The sequence below is a fragment of the Gadus morhua genome, chromosome 10 (genome assembly GCF_902167405.1).
Source record: "Gadus morhua chromosome 10, gadMor3.0, whole genome shotgun sequence".
Lineage (NCBI taxonomy): Eukaryota > Metazoa > Chordata > Actinopteri > Gadiformes > Gadidae > Gadus > Gadus morhua.
In genome coordinates, this window is record NC_044057.1 from 14,121,068 (window position 1) to 14,143,631 (window position 22,564).

At 44.3% G+C, this 22,564-nt stretch overlaps 2 protein-coding genes across 6 annotated transcripts; both read left to right on the plus strand.

The window, feature by feature from the left end:
• Positions 1 to 320: 320 nt before the first annotated feature.
• On the plus strand, positions 321 to 3,798 carry LOC115551939 (zinc finger protein 782). 5 transcript variants are annotated; one of them, XM_030367576.1, is made up of 4 exons: positions 321 to 742; positions 1,972 to 2,234; positions 2,404 to 2,467; positions 2,854 to 3,798. In XM_030367576.1, the coding sequence occupies exons 1-4, from the start codon at positions 436 to 438 to the stop codon at positions 3,459 to 3,461; spliced, it is 1,242 nt and encodes a 413-aa protein (XP_030223436.1). In that variant the 5' UTR covers positions 321 to 435; the 3' UTR covers positions 3,462 to 3,798. The 5 variants fall into 5 exon arrangements, with proteins under 5 accessions (XP_030223436.1, XP_030223435.1, XP_030223434.1 ...); XM_030367575.1 differs by having other exon boundaries at positions 322 to 742; positions 2,401 to 2,467; XM_030367574.1 differs by having other exon boundaries at positions 326 to 742; positions 2,851 to 3,798.
• Positions 3,799 to 12,187: 8,389 nt separating this feature from the next.
• LOC115552758 (gastrula zinc finger protein xFG20-1) lies at positions 12,188 to 21,959 on the plus strand. The gene is made up of 9 exons (XM_030369072.1): positions 12,188 to 12,553; positions 12,905 to 14,450; positions 14,736 to 14,830; positions 14,954 to 15,020; positions 15,207 to 16,013; positions 18,228 to 18,536; positions 19,875 to 19,969; positions 20,100 to 20,166; positions 20,483 to 21,959. Exons 2-9 carry the CDS (start codon positions 14,144 to 14,146, stop codon positions 21,277 to 21,279), a joined length of 2,544 nt encoding a protein of 847 aa, XP_030224932.1. The 5' UTR covers positions 12,188 to 12,553; positions 12,905 to 14,143; the 3' UTR covers positions 21,280 to 21,959.
• The last annotated feature ends 605 nt before the right edge of the window (positions 21,960 to 22,564 follow it).

Genomic DNA, 22,564 nt, shown 5'->3' on the forward strand with positions numbered 1-22,564 from the left:
GAACTAGCATCCTTTCGTTTACGTTCGGTTACAAGACAACTGCTCTACCTCCTGAGCTAAGCTGACCCCATTGATGATTGCCTCTATCTTTATTCATGTGCTTAATTGAATTTGACTGTTTTCAACCACTTGTCCATTTTCTCGATTTTCTATTGTCTAGCGTTAAGAATTAAAACATGCTCTGGCTGAAAAATGGATTGATTGAATCGACAGTCTGCTGTTTTTATTTATTGGGAGAAATGTTCTGCTTACTACCTGCAGTATTCAAAAGTCCCCCTAGGGGCACGTGTACCTCCATTCGCTCTTTGATATCGTTTTCCAGTCGTTACGGTAATATACCGGAAGAGGCCATTCTGTTCTGGGATATATCGACATCACAGGGTCAGTTCCATTACAGCTTTTTTTTTTTACCTCTCACCGGTGATCGAGTAAAACATGTTAATAAACGTGTCACCGAGCGACCCAACTTTGGAAGAACAGCTTTTGTCCATAATGGACGTACTTGCGAAAGCGGCCGTATCTGAAATTAGCCAACTATTCTCGGACTGCTCGACAACTCTTCGCTTACAAATAAATGAGGGCCTGAAAGAAAACGAATCGCTGAGGACGAGGATGAAGGTGATGAGAAGTGAGCTGTTTTCTTTGCGGCTTCAAACGAGATCAAATGCATCGCGTGCGGCAAGTCGTTTCGCCCTGGCTCGAGCCAGCATTTGCAAACCACGGACTAAAGCACTGGGGAATGGTGAGTTGAGTAATAGTTGGAAAACAGGACAGTCCAAGTATTCAGGGAGTGCTATATATGACTTAATTTGTAGTAATAGGAAAAAGTTATAATCATGATTCAGAATTAATTATTTATATCGGTGAAGCAGGCTACCTCACAACTCATGCCTCCTAATTTGACGATATGCCCATTGCCTGCATGAATGTAATCAGTAGCGTGCGGTGCCCCTTCATTTCGGTGGGGCAGAAACTACTGGCGTATGACCACACCCACCATTTATATATATTTTTTAACGTGTATATTTGGAGCTACATTAAAACATGTTAACTAAACTAATTTTGAGTAAGAATGAAAAGTAAACTAATAGCCTGATGTTACTTCACGCTTTTGAAGTGCCATCCGCAATAGACCTACTCGTCATATGATGTCCCTTTTTATAGGGAAGTTATTTCTTCCATATTTTATTTTAACAGGCTTAGCGAGTGCATTGCAAATACATGAAAAGTAGAAATACAAGTCATCAATCAAGCAGACCTTCGATTTGGAACTTGGCCCGACGATGTGTGCAAATCTCTCAATAACACTTTTGAAATCAGATATTTCTCAATAACAGCTGTTTAAATCAGGTATGAAATCAGGTAAACAATTTTAATACCTGCTGAAATAAATAAATAGTCTTCAATGCGGAAAGATACAGGCGGAGTAATTCGATTTTAAACAACAGTCCTAGAATATGACCATGGGCAGACTACTTTACGACCATATGGGCGTCTTAGCGCGGATTGCAATTCGTATTGCAGCCTGCAGGGTTATAGATTCTAGGCAGTACCGATTATAGGCTGACTGCTAGATTCTACCTGCGCTATAAATCCTGGTCGTCTTTTGAAAAGCATCATGACCAGTGTGCCCTGCTAAAACACGAGTAACACTTTAGAGTTGCATTTCAAACATGGAATCAGTTAAGTGCCCATGGGTTTCAAGACAGATGCCACATGAGCTGGTTTATCATTCTCAAACATAAATAAATTGCAAATATATAAACGTTGGCTGATCATCATCAGCTTACAGGGAAGGACAGCTTGTTATTCTCAAAATGGAATAATCGCGCAGCTTGTCTCGCATTTAATGTGCTTGGATCATTTTGTGCTGATGTTCGTTCAGTGTCCTCAACCTGGTCACCCGCCTGAGCTTTGAGTCTCGGGAGGAGGGGGCTGGAGGAAACATCCCTCTCAATCTGTGACTGTCAGAACGCAGCATAGAGCGTGGCGCCACCTCGGAGAGTCTGCGTGTGGGCACCCCAGGCTCCTCCCACATGTCCAGACACAACAGGGAGCTGAGGATCCTGAGCGTCCATGGACGAGGGGAGGGTCCATTGGCAGTGGACGGCCATGACACCCTCGTAAAAGCATCCAAACTGGAGGCTCTGAGCTCGCTGACCGCGGACCACAGTGACGCCAAGAGCCTGGAGCGCAGCGAAGGGCTTGGCGTCTGTGAGGAGTTGACTGGGCAGGTTAATAACAAATCCATTTCTCGTTCACTATCCAAAAAAGAGGCGTCCTCTGTTAAAACTCCAGCACACACCTGTGAAAAGCACACACCTTTTATGATTCAATGTCATGACCTCAGTGCAAATGAAAGTATATGTCTTGTGTGTCTTTTCTTCTTTATGTTTAAAGCAGCAGACCCGACACACCATTTTAATCAAGGAGGAAGAGGATATTGGTGGACGCATGCCCACTGTAGGTTAGTAATACACATTGCATCAAGGCAAGCAAGCAAGCAAACGATCTGGATCAACCTAGAATGTACTAGATTCTATCTGCGCTAAAAAAAAACTGGTCCTCTTTGAAACCGCATTATGACCAGAGCCCTGCTTAAACAGGAGGACTACTTACAGTTTATAGGACAATGACTTACATCTTCTTCGTGGCACAGGTGGCAGGAATGCTGAGATCAGCTCTGATTCCCAAAATATAACTACAGTATTGTTAAAACATGGAATCCAAATTCAAGGAAAAGGCATACTCAACCAATGGAAGTTAGAAAGATTGTCAAAGTACATACTATCTCTCTTTGTGCATATAATGAATTAATAATAAAAAAATCTTTGTTTTTCCTCTTTGCAGAAGACGCAATCTCTGAGAGACTGCATTTGGACGCCCCTGGCTCCTCCCACATGTCCAGTCACAACGGGGAGCTGAGGATCCGGAGCGTCCACGGAAAAGGGGAGGGCCCACTGGCGGTGGACGGCCATGACACCCTCTTCAACGCATCCGAAGTGGAGGCCCCGAGCCCGCTGTCCGCGGACCACAGCGTGGCCAAGGGCCTGCACTGCAGCGAGCGGCGAGTCCACCTTGAGGAGCGGACTAGGCCTCGGAGCGGCAACAAGGGCCCGCACTGTGTCTTGTGTGGCAAGGTTTTTTCAGACAACACCAAGATGGCCATCCACATGCGTACCCACACCGGCGAGAAGCCCTACGGGTGCGACCAATGCAAGAAGCGCTTCAGACAGACCGGCAACCTGAAGATCCACATGAGGACTCACTCCGGGGAGAAGCCCTTCAAGTGTGACCAATGCATGAAGTGCTTCAGTCAGAGCTCCAACCTGAAGACCCACCTGAGGACTCACTCGGGGGAGAAGCCCTTTGTGTGTCGGCAGTGCAAAGCCAGCTTTAGTGACCCAAGCAATTTGCGTTTGCACATGTTCAAGCAGTGTTTCCCCCAGGAAATGTCTTAGTGAACAAAACATTACCAATACATTACTTATCTTTATTCTTTGTACCTAATGGAAGTAGTCTGTTTCCTACCCTGCGAGAGTTGGGTAAGGAAATTGTTAATGCATAATAATTTGTTAATGCATAATAATAAAAAAATATATAAAAAAATGTATATATTTTCTTTTCCTTTTACATTGTTAGTCAAGGCAGGGCCCTATTGTTGTTCAAGTGTAATTCCTGCGAAGATTGAACCCAGGGTCTATGTTTTGGACTTCTCCTTGCGGCGTTTGTTTCATTGTTTGTTGTATGTTATTTTACCGTTATTACACAAATATATGACCACAATTGTTAAACGTTCAGATGACTCTTCCTCCTCCACACCAATTGTGAAAATTCATATAACACGACAAATAAGCAAACAACTTTACCTCAAGTCTATCCGTAGCCACTTGCTGCACTCTTGGAATAGCATTCTTCCTCAATGACACTGTCTTTGGGTTCTTTGGGTCAGCAGCTCTTTTAGGAATGATGAAGTCGTCCTTATCGAAATGAGCACTCCAGACACGGTGATCCTTCTGCATCAGCATCTCAATTAGTGATCGGCCAATATTATCGGTCGATAATTGCGTTTTTTACGTGTATCGTATCGGCCGATATATATGTATATTTTTTGCCGTGATTTACAGACGGTTCAATAAATGTTACTTTTTTTTTAATTGAGGCATTGTAACATTTGTTATCATCAGTGTCATTTTTATGATGTAAATTGAGAGAGGCTTAGCCTGGACATCCAAACCCGCATCTAGAAAGCTGTAGGGTCTGGCAACGAGTAATGAAAATGGCCCAACTCGAGGGGCGGCACCAAGCATGCGTTTGAAAATATCACTGGATCACTATGACCAATCAGAAGAATACAAGGGGTGACTATCCAGACAAGTGGAGCTAACCAATAGATGAGGCTTGCCGTATCCGGTCGGTAAAACAGCAACGATTTTGGCCCGCATATATTATTACATCGATGTGATTGATTAATGTTCTGGGCCAGGGGACGCCCAGAATATACACAAGTACATTGCTCGTTCCCAGAGAGACTCGCTGAGCAAATTCAAATTGTGCTCTCGCGAGAACTCTGGATTTCCAGGGTATTATCGGCTCTAAATATCGGCTTAAGAAAATCGGTATCGGCGTATCGGTTATCGGCTAAGGCTGATGAAAAATAAATCGGTATCGGTATCTTTCTTTTTTTTCTTTTTTAGGATTTTGTATCGGCCCTAACAAATCCGTATCGGTTGATCCCTAGTCTCGATGTCGATATTCAAAACAATAAGCCACTGGTTTACCAGAGATCGGTCATTGTACCGCGATGGCTATAGGAAGTTTCTGGGGTGTAACTTTTCATTTGTTTTCTGCAGCCGGGGAAAACACAAACACGAACCAGCTCTCTCTCTTGACTTCAAGCTGTAGATGGGTCGCTTCTCCGGTGCTTGAGCTGTCCTTCACTCTATGCCAGAGGTGTCAAACACAAGACACATTATTATTATTACATATATTTTCAAATGTATGTAATTACATGAACAAGTATGCAATGTATATTATACACTTGAATAAATAATAATCAAACACAGAGACAGTTATTTAGCAATATCTTAAGGAATAGAATTATATAGTCTTACAGTTACAACTGGCCCTTTCAGGGACACCCATAATGCTTGTGTGGCCCGGGGGTGAAAATGAGTTTGACACCCCTGAATCACTCGTGCAGTGCGTCTTCTGTCAACAACGTGCCATGATTGATTGTAGTGAATAAATATTTTGCAACTGTAACTTACATATGCAAGTACTTTTATTTACGTGTCAACACTTGCTATATATTATTTATAAATATAAATTATATAAAGTATACATTTATATACTCGATTTTCAATGAAAAAGGTATATGGAGGGGTTATTTGATGTGTTTTCATGCCAAAACAAAGACCCTGCCTGGGTTCAATTTTCGCCAGAATTACACGCGGCCGCCTTAACCACAGTGCTGGGGGAAACACAGGCAATGTACTGCTGAGTATTCTCGAAGAAAGTTGTCCAATCCCGGGTTGCTTTAACTCACTTCATTTATTATAAAGTCGTCGGCATGTTTCGGTATGGTAACTGAAGCTATACGGAGGGAATTGTTTCTAACGCGAGTGAGAGGAAAATACCGTGATCTACTTCAAGCCCCCCGGGCTAAGGCCCGGGTGGCTTGCTGCGCCGTCTACCTATTGAACTCTGGCCTGTTCACTCGACGTCCTCCGTACAGGACGTCAAGTGGGTGTGGCCTATGCAGTGGGCGTTGCCTAGTGGGCGTGGCCGGAGTGACGTTATGGCTTCGGCTTCTTCACTTAAAGGTTGGGTAGGTGATTTGCGAAACGCCAGCAGATTTTGAAAATACACAACTCAAATGGTCCTACCCCCTCTCCTTCAACGCTGACTCTGACTCCACCCATTCCAAGTACCTGGACGCGCAATCATGCACGAGCGCGAACAGAGATTCGCGAGAGCGAGCCAGGCTAGCGTAGGTTTTCGTTTAACAACATGGCACTACATTCAGCTGTAAGTTGCACCCAGTACCGCGGGAAGTAGGAGTGCTGGGGGTGCTGCAACACCCCCTGTCCGAGGCCCTGTCTTATCACAGAAAACGATCATTTCTAAAAACACCGGCCAAAGTGGAGATTTCTGAAAACGCCGGTTATGTGTTGTCGTGTCAACGGGGAGAAACGGGATTTTAGGTTCTGAAGCGTCACATTATGCACCAGGAAATGCTTAACGTCATGTGAGCGCCCGCTGTACCGTATTGGTCCGAATATAAACACAAACCCCATTGTAAGACGACCTATATTTGGAAAAAAGATTTGAAGACCAGATCCGTTTTTTATGAATAAATAAATTGTATTCATTGAAATAATATACGAAAATAAAAAGGCATCGAATAAAACACTGCATTGCCACTAAACAGTAGTGCAAATAGGCCGTACTGATGTGTACACCAAAGACTATTCCTGACACTCCTCTGCCCCGCTGTGTTCGCTCTGGCTGTGGTCGCTCCGAACTGTTTCGGCCCGTGGCAAAGCGAGTCATCCTCGCTGCTGTCCAAGGCATTTTGAGACGCAGCATTTATTTAATGCTCATATGACCTAGTGCTGAAGGTTATATGAAAAAGTGTGAGGGTAGCGGTGGTGCGCTAAACTTGTTCTGTGAGCAGCTGGATGTGAACGATCGATTTTCAACTGTCCGCGCATGCACTGGTGTTATTGAGCTGCGCTGCTATACATCTTTTTTTATCAATGTAACGAGTTGCGAGTCTAGTGCAGGCTGAGTTTTTTTTTTTCCCAGCACCCCCTGCTGAGAATACGTTCTCGCTGCAATGGTTGGACCAGATGTTATAAACATTAAACGGTCACATAAATCATTACTATTTTTAGAAAATGTATGTTTGTTTCATATAATTGTATTGGAAGTCCTGGTTTTCACTAGGGTTGCCGCGGTGTGGACATTTTCACACCGAGTAATACACTCGTCTCCACACCGGTATTACCGAGTATAAACGGTATAAACTTTGAAACTAGGTCAACCGCCACACAAGCATCGGTTTTTAGACCCTTCTCGTCCTTCAGTTGCCGCCAACGTTCGAAAGCAGCGCCTAGGATTATTCTTGATTTCAGTTTTTCTCTTTCAGCGTTTTTATTATCAATTACTCTCTGAAAAAGAGTTTTCCTTCTCTTTGCTGGTGGTGGTGGTGGGGATGGTGGCGTCTTGTCTGCCATGGAAATTGTCTTCTACTGCTAGGTCCAAATGTGGATTAACTAGTTCCAGTAGCTACCGCAGGATAACAACAAACAGGAGCTTGCTCTGGGTCACGAGTACTGCACGAAGGGGTCGCGCGCGGGGCGCGGGGGAGGGGGAGTGCAGTACGACCGTTTGATTGACGTACTTACTGTCCAATGCAACTCGGTGGCAATGGAAATGATTGGCTGGAGTTTTTCGAGCCCTGCCCGTTCCACAGATGATTGACTTGTTTAATTTTCATGTCAGTACTTCTAACTCAGTGGCTGTAAGCGGGTTATGATAAGGATTTCAAGTAATTTTGCAAAAATGGCCAAAAAAGCAAATCACCTATACAACCTTTAATTAAAGGTGAAGAGGGAGCAGCCTTCAATAACATCATGCTCCCCTTGTGGCTATGTGAGGGTAACGCAGCTTATATGTTTGGTCCTGCATCATTGGGTCTATGTGTGGGTAGCTTAGATTCTTAAAATACGTAACAGTCCCTCCTTGGTCATCTTAGATGACCATACAATAATATTTTAAATCATAAACACCATTTACCACACCGAAAACATAGTCAAAGTAGGATCAATCATCAACACCATCAACCGTCGCGGAAAGACCTCTTGAAGAGAGGGGAAAAACCACTACGCGTCCCCATAATACTGAGACGGCATTCACGTTGTGGGTCTTATTGGAAATACAGGTCATTATTTAACAATACAACAATGAACACAAATCTTGTTAACATACAATCACATGGCCAAACAGCACACAAACAAAACTATCCATAGAAATCCTGAGCTAATACTTTTTGGTCATGTGCTACAAGGTCATACAATTTTCATCATGTGCAAAAGTAAAGTAAAAATTGGTAGTCATAATACAATTTTAAAAAATTCAAGATTATTGATAGCCTAGCATGGATTCGGGTGGTTCAGGTGATCTTCGTGCATTGGTTCGCTGTTGCATGTGGGTGGTTTGGGCATGGATTCTGTCGCCGTCGGGCCTGTAGTTCATGAACCCAAGACTCGTCCCTCCTTGTCAAGGGCTCAACTCAGAGAGGTTACTCCTACATCATGGGAGCCTCCAAACAGGTTCTCCGTCGTCGTCGTGTCAGCAACAGGTCGCCTGTAAACAACCGTCTCAAAGATCAACAGTACCATTATCAATGCAGCGATTCAGAAATAACGGGTTGCACTCGCAACCAAGCAATACTACCAAATAATAAACATAGTCTGGTATGGTTGTTTTAAAATGTGTTATTCAAGTAAATCCGGGATATTGATTATCTTAAATACAGTCGATTCTACTAGAATAGTATAGGTGTTGACTATTCTACATATTGCAGCTGGATAGGGTCGGGCCCCTCAGGTAATGTAAGCCTGAATGGCACTTGGCACTTCTGTAGCGCCCACTGCTGTGGTGATCAGCAGATGCAGTAGCCCTCGTGCGCAGGGAATACAACGGCAGCCGGTGACAATTAACACGGTCTCTGCATTTATTCCCGCGACGGGCACTTACTGGATTCTGCCTTTCCACCTCCCAGACATATTCTCCATCCATCCTGTGAAAGGGTCATTAATGCCGGAGTTCTCTGCCAATTCTAACCTGAGGGATTGTAATCATACCAGCGCCCTGGCCACCAACCCATCCGGTGCGATTCAAATCCTGCTGTTATTTGATCTCCTCATGTGACTGTTAGTCCTTGCTCGGCGGTGGTAGTTTGTAGGCTCCGGGTGTGTCTGCATCTGGTTCTGGAACTTTTTGCTTCTATTGCAGAAATACAAACTCATGTACAGCAGTTAGTTGTTCAAAAACATATTTCCATGAATTCTAATTTTAATTGTTTTACAGTATCTACTTTGGTTTAATTTCACACTACATCCCTCCTTGCGCATTGCTTCAGCCATGTGCATTGAATGACAACCAAAGATAACAACACCGTAGTTCAACCAAGTTGCTATAACCAAAAAGATGTAAAAGGGAATTAACAATGTTAAAATTTGCATGTTCAATATCACTTCTGTGTTAACCGTATTTCATAATAACAGTTACCTTCATCATACTACCCGATTGTCCTACACTAACTATGCATATTGGATGACCTAATCTTCATTTATTCTACCTATTGCTCGCATTTGATGTTGTCCACACTTTGATTCACTCCTATGTACATCGCATACCACATCAAACGTGAATACGCCTTATTCTCTGCACAATATCCTATTGCGCCACTTTCTGCATACCACATCAAACGTGAATATGTCTTAGCAAAGTGAAGTAAAATAAAACTCAGTTTTATCTTTACTTATTTTATAGCTACACATGTCCCGGACACGTTCATTACTATTTCCAAAACAGTTTTTTTAGCTACGCAGGTCCCAGACCTAACTATACCATTACATGAACAGTATTTATTATTATAATTATCTAGTTTTTTGTTGGTCAACATCAAATCGATACATTAATTCAACCTTCTGACTTACTGACCCACCCGATTTCTCCCCGTGTGAGCTCGCGAATGACAACTCTCCCGGGGCCTCCCCATGAGCCCCACCGCCACCACTCCCCGTGTGAGCCCGCGATTGTACTCTCCCGGAGCCTCCCATTGAGCTCCACCGTTACCACCTCAGAACTCTGCAGGAACGATTAGTCGATTAACGCGTGGCTCGGAGGCTCGGAGTGCAACAATCCTACGTCTTGACACCTGGTGCAGTCGACGTGTGGCTCGGGGGCTCCCAGGAAGTGTCACAATCCTACGTCTGACACCTGGTGAATCTTGAGCTAGGTCAATCAAAACCGTCTAAACTAGGTAGAATAAAGAGTCATCCAAACTTACAACAATTATGCACATCTTGGTATTAAATATATGGTGATATTCTATAAACAAAACAAAAACTGAACCTAAAAGAAAAATTCAGAAGTTATCGGTTGAAACAAATGTTATTGTAATTGAACTACAGCAGTTGAGCTAACACCCGCCTTGGGCACCGGTTAAAACCATGAATGCCGGGCATCCATCACTGCTTGTGTTGCAAAGGCCTGGAGAGGAAGAACACATTTAGTACAAATGTGAACATTTACAGATCGTTTAAACTATTAATGTTGGTGAATCAAAAAACATTGATTACAACCCACACAAACATTTGCGTGTTTTGCCGATATCAACTAGGGAGTGGCTCTCTGTATTTCAGCACCTAGACACACAGACCCTCAAATATACAAACACTAAATTTACATCCTGCCTCCAACACATGGCTAGGTGTGAGGGTGGGAGGCCTCTCTATTGTTAGTTAAATCGAAGCCCCCGTCCCACCGTTCCCGATCTTCTTTAAGCAATATGAATAAGGAAGGGTAGGGGAAGAGAATGTTTGCAGGGACAAAGGGTGGGGAGGGGGGGATCCGACGACTGGACCTGTGGACAGGGGGATGGGGGGTCTGACTACTGGACCTGTGAAGACTGGGACAAAGGGAGTGGGGGGGTTTCACGATAGGATCTTCTAGAGGGAAGGGGGGGGGGGGAGAAGAGAGAGAGAGGGGGGAAGGAGAGAGGGAGAGAGAGAGAGGGTGGGGGGGGAAGAGGAGGGAGAGAGGGGGGGGGGCTCCCCGCTGCTCTTGGTCTCTGCAAGACCCAAGATGGCGGACGTCTGGACAAAGGAAACCCACGTCACGAAGACGCGCCGTCTCTTTAACACCCCGTGGTTACACTCTACGGCTGCGTTGTATACTAATCAAAATTGCACATTAGATTTGAAATGAACCGGGAGGAATCAATCCAATTTGAACTCCTTGGCCAAGTCTCCGTTTTAATATGCAACTAAGCTAGATTAACGTTAAAAACCTGACCTTTCCTCACCCCACCGTAAAGAGTTTGGAAGTTTGTGGCCGGTAATAAATAAACCTTATAGTGGCCCGGCTTAACTTCGGCGCTTTCACTATTTACCTTAGATGGTCTCGGCCTAACTTCGAGACATTCATCAATTACCTTATCTCGGCTTAACTTCGAGACATTCATCATATAAATCAAAAAAACACAGGTACTACGTCTCCCACGTGGTACAGACACAGAGACAGAGACAGAGACAGACAGAGACAGACAGACATAACACACCGGGGGTCCCTTTGTGCAGGCTACCATTGCCTTATCAAACAGCCAGGAGCGCCCAGGTAAACAAAGGGATGGGGGGATGGGGGATGGGGGGGGGGGGGGGGTCTTCACAGTTCCTTGCAACCGTTGATCTACACGTGTTGTTATGCTAGGCCTCTGCAGCAGCACAATCGGACGGTGGCTAAAACAAGCTTACACCTAAGTGTTCTTATAACCAATCCTATTTCAGATTTAATCTTTAAAACAATGATTTATACTTACCTCAGACGTGTGTGGCCTGTTGAAGTTGTTTTAGCGTCGCGCCCCCCGGGATTTTCGGGACTTTCTTCCAAACGTCGCGGGTCACCAAATTGCTGAGTATTCTCGAAGAAAGTTGTCCAATCCCGGGTTGCTTTAACTCACTTCATTTATTATAAAGTCGTCGGCATGTTTCGGTATGGTAACTGAAGCTATACGGAGGGAATTGTTTCTAACGCGAGTGAGAGGAAAATACCGTGATCTACTTCAAGCCCCCCGGGCTAAGGCCCGGGTGGCTTGCTGCGCCGTCTACCTATTGAACTCTGGCCTGTTCACTCGACGTCCTCCGTACAGGACGTCAAGTGGGTGTGGCCTATGCAGTGGGCGTTGCCTAGTGGGCGTGGCCGGAGTGACGTTATGGCTTCGGCTTCTTCACTTAATTAAAGGTGAAGAGGGAGCAGCCTTCAATAACATCATGCTCCCCTTGTGGCTATGTGAGGGTAACGCAGCTTATATGTTTGGTCCTGCATCATTGGGTCTATGTGTGGGTAGCTTAGATTCTTAAAATACGTAACAGTACTTTGACACAGGGCAACAGGATTGTTCAAGAGAGTGATCATGGGAAGATACAGGCAGCAAAGTTAAAAACTATACATTCAATGAGACGATTTGTGTACATGATTCTTAAAGGAAAACTCTCACATCGTGGGTTAATACAAAGGAAACAAAGTTGAGGGAGAGTGACCATCATTGAGAGTTTAGGATTGGCCAGACGAGAGACCAATTTAAATTACAATACACCGGGTGAAGTGGACATGGCTGGAAGACGGTTAACGGAATCAACAGTACAGAGGTCAGTCGATTGGCCACAGTATCAGGTCCTATGGTTTTTGTGCTAATGCTAATGTTTGGGAGCGATCGACGGCACCCTCATCGAAATAAAGCAGCGATCTAACAGGAAAGGTAAGCATTCCCTTCATGTGCAGGCTGTGACTAAGTTCAGACTCATGGATGTCTCGTTAAAATGGTATGGGAGTGTATACGATGCACACGTTTTTGCTATTTCAAAGCTTAGCTCATACTTCAAGACTGGCAAGATACCTACTCTGAAAAAGAGGATTATGGATGACGAGGCCATACCAATTTTGCTTCTTGATGATGACACAGCCTACCCTCTGATGCCTTACTTGATGAAGGAATATTCCAGCGGTGGCTCCCAACCTCAAGAAAAATATTTTGGGCTATGCTTGTGTAGGGCACGCATGACTATTTACCATTTTTAATTTACCCTTGTCTCATTCTTCATTACTTTAGTGAGGACATAAAGGAGACTGTGGCTGAATACTAGGAACAATACATGATAACGACTTGCAGTCTCCTATACAACGCAACATCTACATCACAATGTAATGAGGGGGAGGGAAAGCGAGTGAGAAGGGTGCTAACGTTCCTTGACCCTTAAACAAGAGACTGGCCAAGAGTGAATTGTTTACTGATTGTCATTTTGAAGTGTTGTGAATAATGTATGTGATAAACAAAGGATGGCATTCACTTTCAGAGATCTGGCTTTTATTAAAAAAGTAACGTTTCTTAAATGTGCAGAATAAGTCCTCAGGAGAAAGACACGACAAACACACACAAACTATACAAGAAACACAATGGTGCAAACGTGCACCAAAGCACAGTGCAGTCACTCCACATCATCTGTCTGCAGCAATGCTCACCTGATGAAAGCATGGTTTCAATCCTTGGGGAGCGTGTGGGTGTATGTGTGTAAGCATGCGGTGTTGTATGAAGATGGCGGGTACCCAATAGTTTAGCCTGGTTACCCTTGGGATTTCAAGGCAACTTTGATGTTAATCTGGGAATGTTAACCTGACAGTTAATGGGTCCTGGTGGGATCGGATGATATAAATCTTGTTGAAAGGATAAGTATAACCGATGGGCACACAAAGAGACAGACGGAGGGACTGCAAAGTTGATTACAGGTTGGCCACAATTTAGAGCTGCACTGCTATGTTATTTTCTAGTAATTACGGTAACATGAGTGGCGAAGTCACGCCTCTTCCGGTAGATCTCTCGGCTCCACTTCACCCCGTTTTTCCAAGGGAAGGATAACAGCATCGATAGAGAAAACCTATTATAAGTTGGGGCATGTGGAGACTTTCAGTTATGCCGATGGGGAGATTGTCGGTCTTGTCCACGCCAGTCGCAAGGAGCGTGACGTCATATTCATACGAGACGTGTAGTCTTTCTCATTGTGTTTTATCTACAGCCCTTAACTGAACAATTGCACAATAAACGGTCAGGCATGAAAAATTATAATTTAAATCAACAAACAACATATGTGTACTCCGGGGCATATAAAGACTGGGACCAGAAGATAATTACTTTCTCTCCATTGAAACCCATTCATATTTTTCGATCTCATAGGTCCCATGGGCTCTACCGGAAGGGGTGTGACTTCGCGGCTATTCCATTCTAGGGTAAATCGACAACACGGGGTCGTTTCATGTCAGTCTCTGTTACTTCTCGCAGGTAGTCGAGTAAAACATGTTAATAAACATGTCTCCCAGCGGCTCCACTTTGGAACAACAGCTTTGCTCCATAATGGACGTACTTGCAAAAGCGGCCGTATCGGAAATTAGCCAACTGTTCTCGGAAGGCTCGACTACCCTTCGATTACAAATAACTCAGAGCCTGAAAGAAAACGAAGCGCTGAGGACGAGGATGAAGGTGATGAGGAGTGAGCTGTTTTCTTTGCGGCTTCAAACGAGATCGAATGCATCGCGTGCGGCAAGTCGTTTCGCCCTGGCTCGAGCCAACATCTGCAAACCATGGACTAAACCACTGGGAAATGGTGAGTTGAGTCCCGACTGTGATAGGTGGAACACAGGACGATACTTAGTGTTGGGGGTTCATTAAGCACGATCAATGTACTATGCATTACTATATGTGTAGTAATAGGAAGTAGTAATAATAATCATGATTCATGTTTAACAATTGATAATGAATAATAACATATCAGTAGTCCACCTCACAAAAAAGACCTGATCCAAATTGACGTTATACCCATTTACTGGACTTTGAATGCTCTTGGTCAAGAATGTAATGTATTCTTCTTCATCATCAACCTCATCATCAGGTTTAAAGCACCTCAAGGACCACAAGGCGGATGGAAGTCCCCCTTCTCATTCATCATCCAAAAGTGTGGCTTCAACCAATACAACTCCATCAGAGGTAGGCACAGCACACCTATATAATCACACACCTTTATGATTCAATGTGTAAATGGGGATTGACAACTTTTCTGTGCAAATGCAAAAATATGTCTTCTGTGTGTTTCCCTCTTAATGTGGAAAGCAGGAGACTCCAGACATAATTTTAATCAAAGATGAAGAGGATATCAATGGATGCAGTCCAACTGTTGGTGAGTTATAAATTGTTTAAGTGTTAACACACAATGGTCATGTTTAACTAATTTGGGAAGAAACATAGCAATAGGTTAAAGAATTTTAATTTAGTAAGCCTGTGTAAAACCACCCATACACAAGCCATACCCATATGGAGAATATTGTATTCAACATTTGCTTTCTTTCTATTTTCCTCTCTGCAGAAGACTGCGAAGCCTTTGGAGAATGCAGCACGCAGCGTGGCGCTACCTCTGAGAGTCTGCATGTGGACGCCCCTGGCTCCTCCCACATGTCCAGTCACGACGGGGAGCTGCGGATCCTGAGCGTCCACGGAAAAGGGGAGGGCCCACTGGCGGTGGACGCTAATGACACCCTCTTTACCGCGTCTGAACTGGAGGCCCTGAGCTCGCTGTCCCCGGACCACAGCATCACCCACGACAGCCTCCTCAGCTTCAACAGCGGCCCCAGTGAGAGGGCCCCGTCGCAGGGGACGCAGGACAGCAGGGGGGGTACCGGTAGTGACGGCCACACAGAACGGCTCCAGTGTGTCCAGGCCGCCTCCCGGTCCCTGAAGCATGCCGCGCTAGAGGCCGGCGACAAGGGAAGGCGATTGGGCAACCTCGGTGCACAGTTCCCACAGCAGCACAACTTGTTATTCCCGCAGGGAGAGGACAAGAGCCTGGACAGCGGCGAGCGGTTCTTAAGCCGCAAGGAGCTGGTCATGCACCGGGCCAGCCACAAGGAGGCGGCGCCTATCCCGTGTGCGTTGTGTGGCAAGTCGTTGGCTAACAAGGCAAAGCTGAGAATGCATATGCGCATCCACACAGGTGAAAGGCCGTACGGGTGCGTCCAGTGTGGGAAGCGCTTCACGCAGAGCGGTAGCCTAAAGATCCACCTGAGGACTCACTCTGGGGAGAAGCCCTGCGTGTGTCTGCAGTGCAACGCCCGCTTCAGCGACCCCAGCAGTCTTCGTCGCCACATGGTCAAGCACATTGGCAATGAGGTGATTTGACACGGGGCAACGGGATGCTTTGAATGACCCCTTTATCGTGTATGGGATCAAATGAATGCCTTTGGCTTTTTTCATCACAATAGCTGCGTTTCCTCCCCCCTGATTTCATGCAAATTTTTCATGCAAAATTCTCATAAAAATCCTCTAATTCTCAAAAGAAATTATCCGCTCTCTTGAAGTGGTTTTTGAGAATTGCGAAAGAGTAAATGTGCAAAATGGGAGATGGAAACACACTTTTCGAAACAGCTGTGACGTAGCGAACATTGAACACACAGGACTGACAACATCCTTCCGATTTCCGCATAACGACTGGCCATAGCAACCCTGCCGACGTCAACTTGTAGCGTCAATATATATGTATTTTTAAGCGTGTGTATACATAGACACCCTATATCATTCATATATATATATATATATATATAGGATATCTATGTTTGCATATCCTTTAATTATACAGTGTCCATTAATCCCTGATATATGGACAGTTTGGACACCTAATGCCGCTTTTCCACCGCACATGTAGCTCGACTCGACTCGACTCGACTCGACACGACTCGACACGACTCGAAACGGTAGCAGCACGGGTCGTTTTCCACCGCAAATAGTACCTCCTGGACGTGGGCGGGGTCGGCTGCGCGAAAGGGCCGTGACGTATTTTTCTACGCGACGCAAACAACACCTACGCAACCCACAAAAGGACAGAACCCACATAACAACAATGGAGGACATCGATAACATTACTAATATTAGCTGGCGTGTTGAAGAAGTTGAAGAAGTGGAATATGTTGGCTGCGGCGCTGCTATGGCTGTTACCAGCATGTCGCTCTCGTGACTTCGTCACACTCTCCGGCCAATCAGTGGCCGGCCGTCTGCCGACGTCACCTTTTAGCATCGGCTCTGCTCGCTTGGAACCTAGAGCGAGGCGGTACTAAAAGAAGCAGCCACTTCAGGTACCAGATACCATGTTTTCGCGGTGGAAACGGAAAAAATGCGAGTCGAGTCGAGTCGAGCTGGTACCATGCAGTGGAAAAGCGGCATAAGTAATTACAGTCAAATTGTCTGTTCAGCCTTCAAAACTATCTGGTACATTGTAGAAATGCATTAAACTGTAAACAGACAACGTGGTTATATGCTAAAGACCCTGGAGTATCTGCGGTAAAAAGGCTGCAACGAATTTCGAATTATAAATATGAACAATGTATCCTTTAAATACGTCAATGGAAGAGATGGCCAATGTGAATAATAGATAGTACGTGTGGACCGCTGAAGAGGTAAAACTTTTCCTCGCTCTCATCGAAGAAAAAACATAACAGATATTTGAGATGGAAAACAACGCAATTCCACTCTATATCAGGACCTAAGAGAGGCTGTTATCAAAAGGATACGACAAGTCCTGGAATATGTGTCGTTTTCCGCTCCAACCACTTGATGGGAATGCACCTGATTGAAATTTATTTTTTGCAAAATTTCTAAAGATTTGCTCACCTTTCAGATGGAAACGTGACTTATGAAAGATGCTTTCCAACATTTCTATTTGTATCATTTTTCAGTTTTTTTTTTAAAATAAATAATGTGTCATTATCGTTATGTTTGTAATCACAAATTGGCATCAAAGTTAACTTGTGGAATAGGGTATTGCAAAGTTATGGCACTGGGCAGATCCATTAGTTTTAAACTGCAACAGACACCCGCCTTCAAGTGAGTTAACGTTGGTCAGTTAGATCCAGACTCTCTGTGCAAATGAAATGAAGTACGAGAGTCTGGTAGGACCAGGCTAGTATTTTGTAGTTCTTACCTTGGATTGTATCACAAAGGAGTGAGTTTGAAATCCAAATGGGTTATAACACTATGGTTAACACGCCACAGTGGTATAACTTGTTGTAATTAACAATTTTTAAGTTATTTATTTTAAAAAAGTATATTTATTTTCACATGAAAATAAATATATCATTTATTGTTATTATTTTTATCACTGGTCCGTTATTTTTCAGACCACAAACTACTATATAATTTAATAACATGCTGGCCACAGCTCAATATTTATAAGTACAGACACCGACTGATTAATTGACATACAGGTTTGTACTACAATGTTGTTTCAAGTAATTACGGTAACATACCGGAAGAGGCCATTGTGGGTATTTCGTTCGGGGGTTAACTGTCATCACAGGGCTCAGTTTAATCTGTTTCAGCTCGCAAGTGGTCGAGTAAAATATGGCAATAAACATGTCGCCGTGCGACTCAACTTTGGAAGAACAGCTTTCGTCCATAATGGACGTACTTGCAAAAGCGGCTGTATCTGAAATTTGCCAACTATTCTCGGAAGGCTCGACTACCCTTCGCATACAAATAACTCAGAGCCTGAAAGAAAACGAAGCGCTGAGGACGAGGATGAAAGTGATGAGGAGTGAGCTGTTTTCTTTGCGGCTTCAAACAAGATCAAATGGATCGCGTGCGGCAAGTCGTTTCGCCCTGGCTCGAGCCAACATCTGCAAACCACGGACTAAATCACTGGGAAATGGTGAGTTGATCTCCGGCTGTAATAGTTGGAAAGTGTTCATAGGTCTTTAAAGACCCTCACTGTACTATTAATTATTACTTTAGTTATAATTAAGTGAAGTGGCATGCGAGTCACAATTCTGGTGGGGTGGGGTCGGGGGGGAATGGGGTCCTTCCCTAGGAATACATGGAAATAATTACGCAATTTTATGTATATTTTCAAAGACCTAAAATTTACACAACATCAGTTTTGTAGCTCGGTAATCTCCCACTTTATATTAGGGTAAATAGTGTATTTATTTTCTTTTGAGATTTTCGTGTGAATTATTTGTGCTGTTATGTTTATCGCACTTATTGCCTCACTATTTCTTATGAAAAAAAGAGAAGCCTTATCTGCTTCACCCACAACTTTGAAGGGGCATGATTTCAATCTCACTTTGAAAACATTATCATTCCCATCATCCTGTTCATGTCGTTGTTGTGATAGACAACCAGACTAGTATATGGAAATGCAAATGTAAGTTGGATAATTGTATTTTTATTCAAAACTTCACTAAAATAACATACATATCTGGAAAACGATAATGCTATTGTATTATTACATTCACAACTTTACATGGTCATTTTAATATAGTCCCCTAGGCTTCCATTTGCTTTACACATATCAGCAACTGCTTGACTATCATCCTCCCTTAATTTGTTTGAAACTTCAAAATGGTCAAATGGGATACGGAACCAATCCTCAATTAAATCTACATATATTTCCATTAAGGAAAAATAGCCTATCCCTTTCAAATCTCACCCGAGATGACCTATCTCTTGCTGTAGCACTATTAACCTCCTGAAAGAGGACAGGGCTGGGGCTTCCTGAACAATGACATTTTCCTCTGCATCTTCACCTGAAAATATCTAATGGAATTCAGGGTTTTGTTAACTTTAACCAGTGATAGTGGTGGTAAACACACCTCACTAACATAAGATTCACACAGCTCTCATTTGGCATATTAAATAGGATACTATGCTACAAGTCACGATTAGCAAGTGAGTCAGAAGGCTGAAAAACAGGATTAAGGTACGGCTACTAACTTCAGCTGGTAACCAGGGCAGTTTCTTTCTATATGCAGACGGTGCTGTTGCATTGGGCCCTCAAAGACGCAGGGGGGCCCCCAAGCTTCCATTTCAATTTTTACAATCAACATTTTGTAAAAAATGTATGCGTAAGATGTTATTGTGCAAATTCAGATCATTTTATGTTTGTTAAAATGCTAGGGTCGAATTGAGAGACGATATGCCAATTTCTTGCACTTCTTGCAAGTGCTCTTGGTCCGGAATCTAATGTATTCTTTATCATCATTATCAGACCTTAAGCCCCAGATGGACCACAAGGAGGTTGCAAATTCCCCTTCTCATTCACCATCAATAAGTGAGGATTCCTCTGTTACAACTCAAGCAGAGGTAGGCACAACACTCACTCATAGAAAGCAAACACCTTTTATGATTACTATTGTTGTTCATGGGGATTGCCAATTTATCTGCTTAAATGCAAGAATATGTCTTGTGTGTGTTTCCCTCTTTATGTGGAAAGCCGCAGAACGCAGACATCATTTTAATCAAGGATGAAGAGGATATTGGTGGAGGCATGCCCGCTTTAGGTAAGTAATAACCATGCAAGCAAGCGAAGAAAATGTATCAACTGAGAATATACTTGATTATTCCTGCGCTAAAAAGCCTGGACCTCTTTCATAAAAGCATCATGACCAGAGCCCTGCTAAAACACAAGTATACCTCGGAGTTGTGGAGATTGAATGTTCTCCCCGTGTTGACGTGAGTTTCTTCACACACCAAAAGCCAACCGTGTTAGGTTACTCCTGCCGATGCCCTTGACCTAGGCACTAGGCGCCCGGTAGCCCTGGTTTTGGTCCTCGGGCACTTGTGCAATTTCACTGTCTTTGTTTTTCCTCTCTGCAGAAGACTGCGATGCCTTTGGAGACCGCAGCAGGCAGGGCGGCGCCACCTCGGAGAGTCTGCATGTGGACGCCCCTGGCTCCTCCCACATGTCCAGTCACGACAGTGACCTGCGAATCCTGAGCGTCCACGGAAAAGGGGAGGGCCCACTGGCGGTGGACGCTAATGACAACCTCTTTACGGCCTCCGAACTGGAGGCCCTGAGCTCGCTGTCCCCGGACCACAGCACCACCCACGACAGCCTCCTCAGCTTCACCAGCGGCCCCAGTGAGAGGGCCCCTTCGCAGGGGACGCAGGACAGCAGAGGGGGTCACGGTAGAGACGGCCAAGCAGAACGGCTCCAGCACTTCCTGGCCGCCTCCCGGTCCCTGAAGCACGCTGCGCTGGCGGCCGGAGACAAGGAAAGGCAACCGCGCCAGCTCAGCACACAGTTCCCGCTTCAGCCTAACTTGGTGTTCCCTCAGGGCGTGGCCAAGAGTCTAGAAGGCTGCGGGCGGTTTGTCCGCCGCGATGAGCTGGTCATGCACCGGGTCCGCCACAAGGGGACAATGCCCATCCCCTGTGCCTTGTGCGGCAAGGTGTTGGCCAGCAAGGCCAAGCTGACCATGCACATGCGCATCCACACGGGTGAGAAGCCGTACGGGTGCATCGAGTGTGGGAAGCACTTCACGCAGGGAGGCAACCTGAAGATCCACCTGAGGACTCACTCCGGGGAGAAGCCCTGCAAATGTCAGCAGTGCAACGCTAGCTTCAGCGACCCCAGCAGTCTGCGTCGCCACATGGTCAAGCACACGGGCTAAGGGGTGCTTTAACACGTAGCAACCGGACAATCGCATTGACAGCTTTCTTGTGTATGTGATCAATGATTGCTTTAGTTTTTTATTTCAGATACTTTCCAAGTTTTGGACTTTTATTATTTTATATTATATTATTTTTATTATTATGCTATTTGAATTATATTATTTAATTTTGTTTGTTTTTATAGATTGAGATACTAGTTTCTGTCAAATATTTTTAATGGTTTATTCCCCCTGAATACTATATTATTATTTATAAATATATATTATTTTGATATTGCAGTCTCATCTATCGCAAAGCCTGACATAAATTCACCTTCCCTGTATGCAGTCATGATTGAGTAATAATTTTCATAGTTGGTTGATCCACTAATGGTCAGTGGTGGATGCACGATATATCGAACCTACATCGGTATCGCCGATATTCGCTCTGTTGACTGATAACGGACTATCGGAAAATAAAATGGCATTCACCGATGGAAGTGGCCGATGCTTATTGGTTGTGTCAGTCAGCGCTGCCTAAATGTTACCTTGGTTAATTGTGGTCTGACTTGCCTTTTCGGAGAAAACCTAACAGGTGCTAGGCTACTATATTACCACCCATAAAAGCCCCTGGCTGGAGACAACTCTGTCACAGCGCGCACTTGTGATTTGTTTACAAATAAAAGTGACAGAAAATGTCAGTCGTGGGATTATTTAACTGTCTCAGAGAAAGTTCAGCGATAAGCAGTTTGTCAGACATGTTTTAGTGACATTGCATTTATCTATCCAAGAATTTGAATCGATCAAATCTAATCAGCCATTTGAAAAGCACACATTGATATGTGTACAAAGACTTAAAGCCGATAAAAAAGTTATTCAAACCGACAGTACCGCAGATATTTCATTTAGTTTAGTTTGCTGCGTCCGTGAACATAATTTTTGCGAGTCGGTCAGCAGTTGCGGAGCTAGGGGTTGGCCGGGACCACCCTAGACCGAAACCCGGCCACCCTATTGGCCACCCTTGTTGTGTTTTCATTTTTTGTGTTGCATTTTTGCAGAGACTTGATACATTTATGTCTAACTCTTATGTCCATATTCGGTGAACAGATGCCCTCTGATATTGTGGAACTCACAAAGATCATTGAACCATTCAAAGAGGTATTCCACAAGCTGTTCAGGTTTATCAAAGGACCTATTGCCATACCTGTGAGTATAGCTACCTGTGAACGAAGCATTTCCACACTCAAACTGGTCAAGAAAAAAACCATGGATGATGTTCGACTCAGCAATCAAGGAGTTTTAAGTG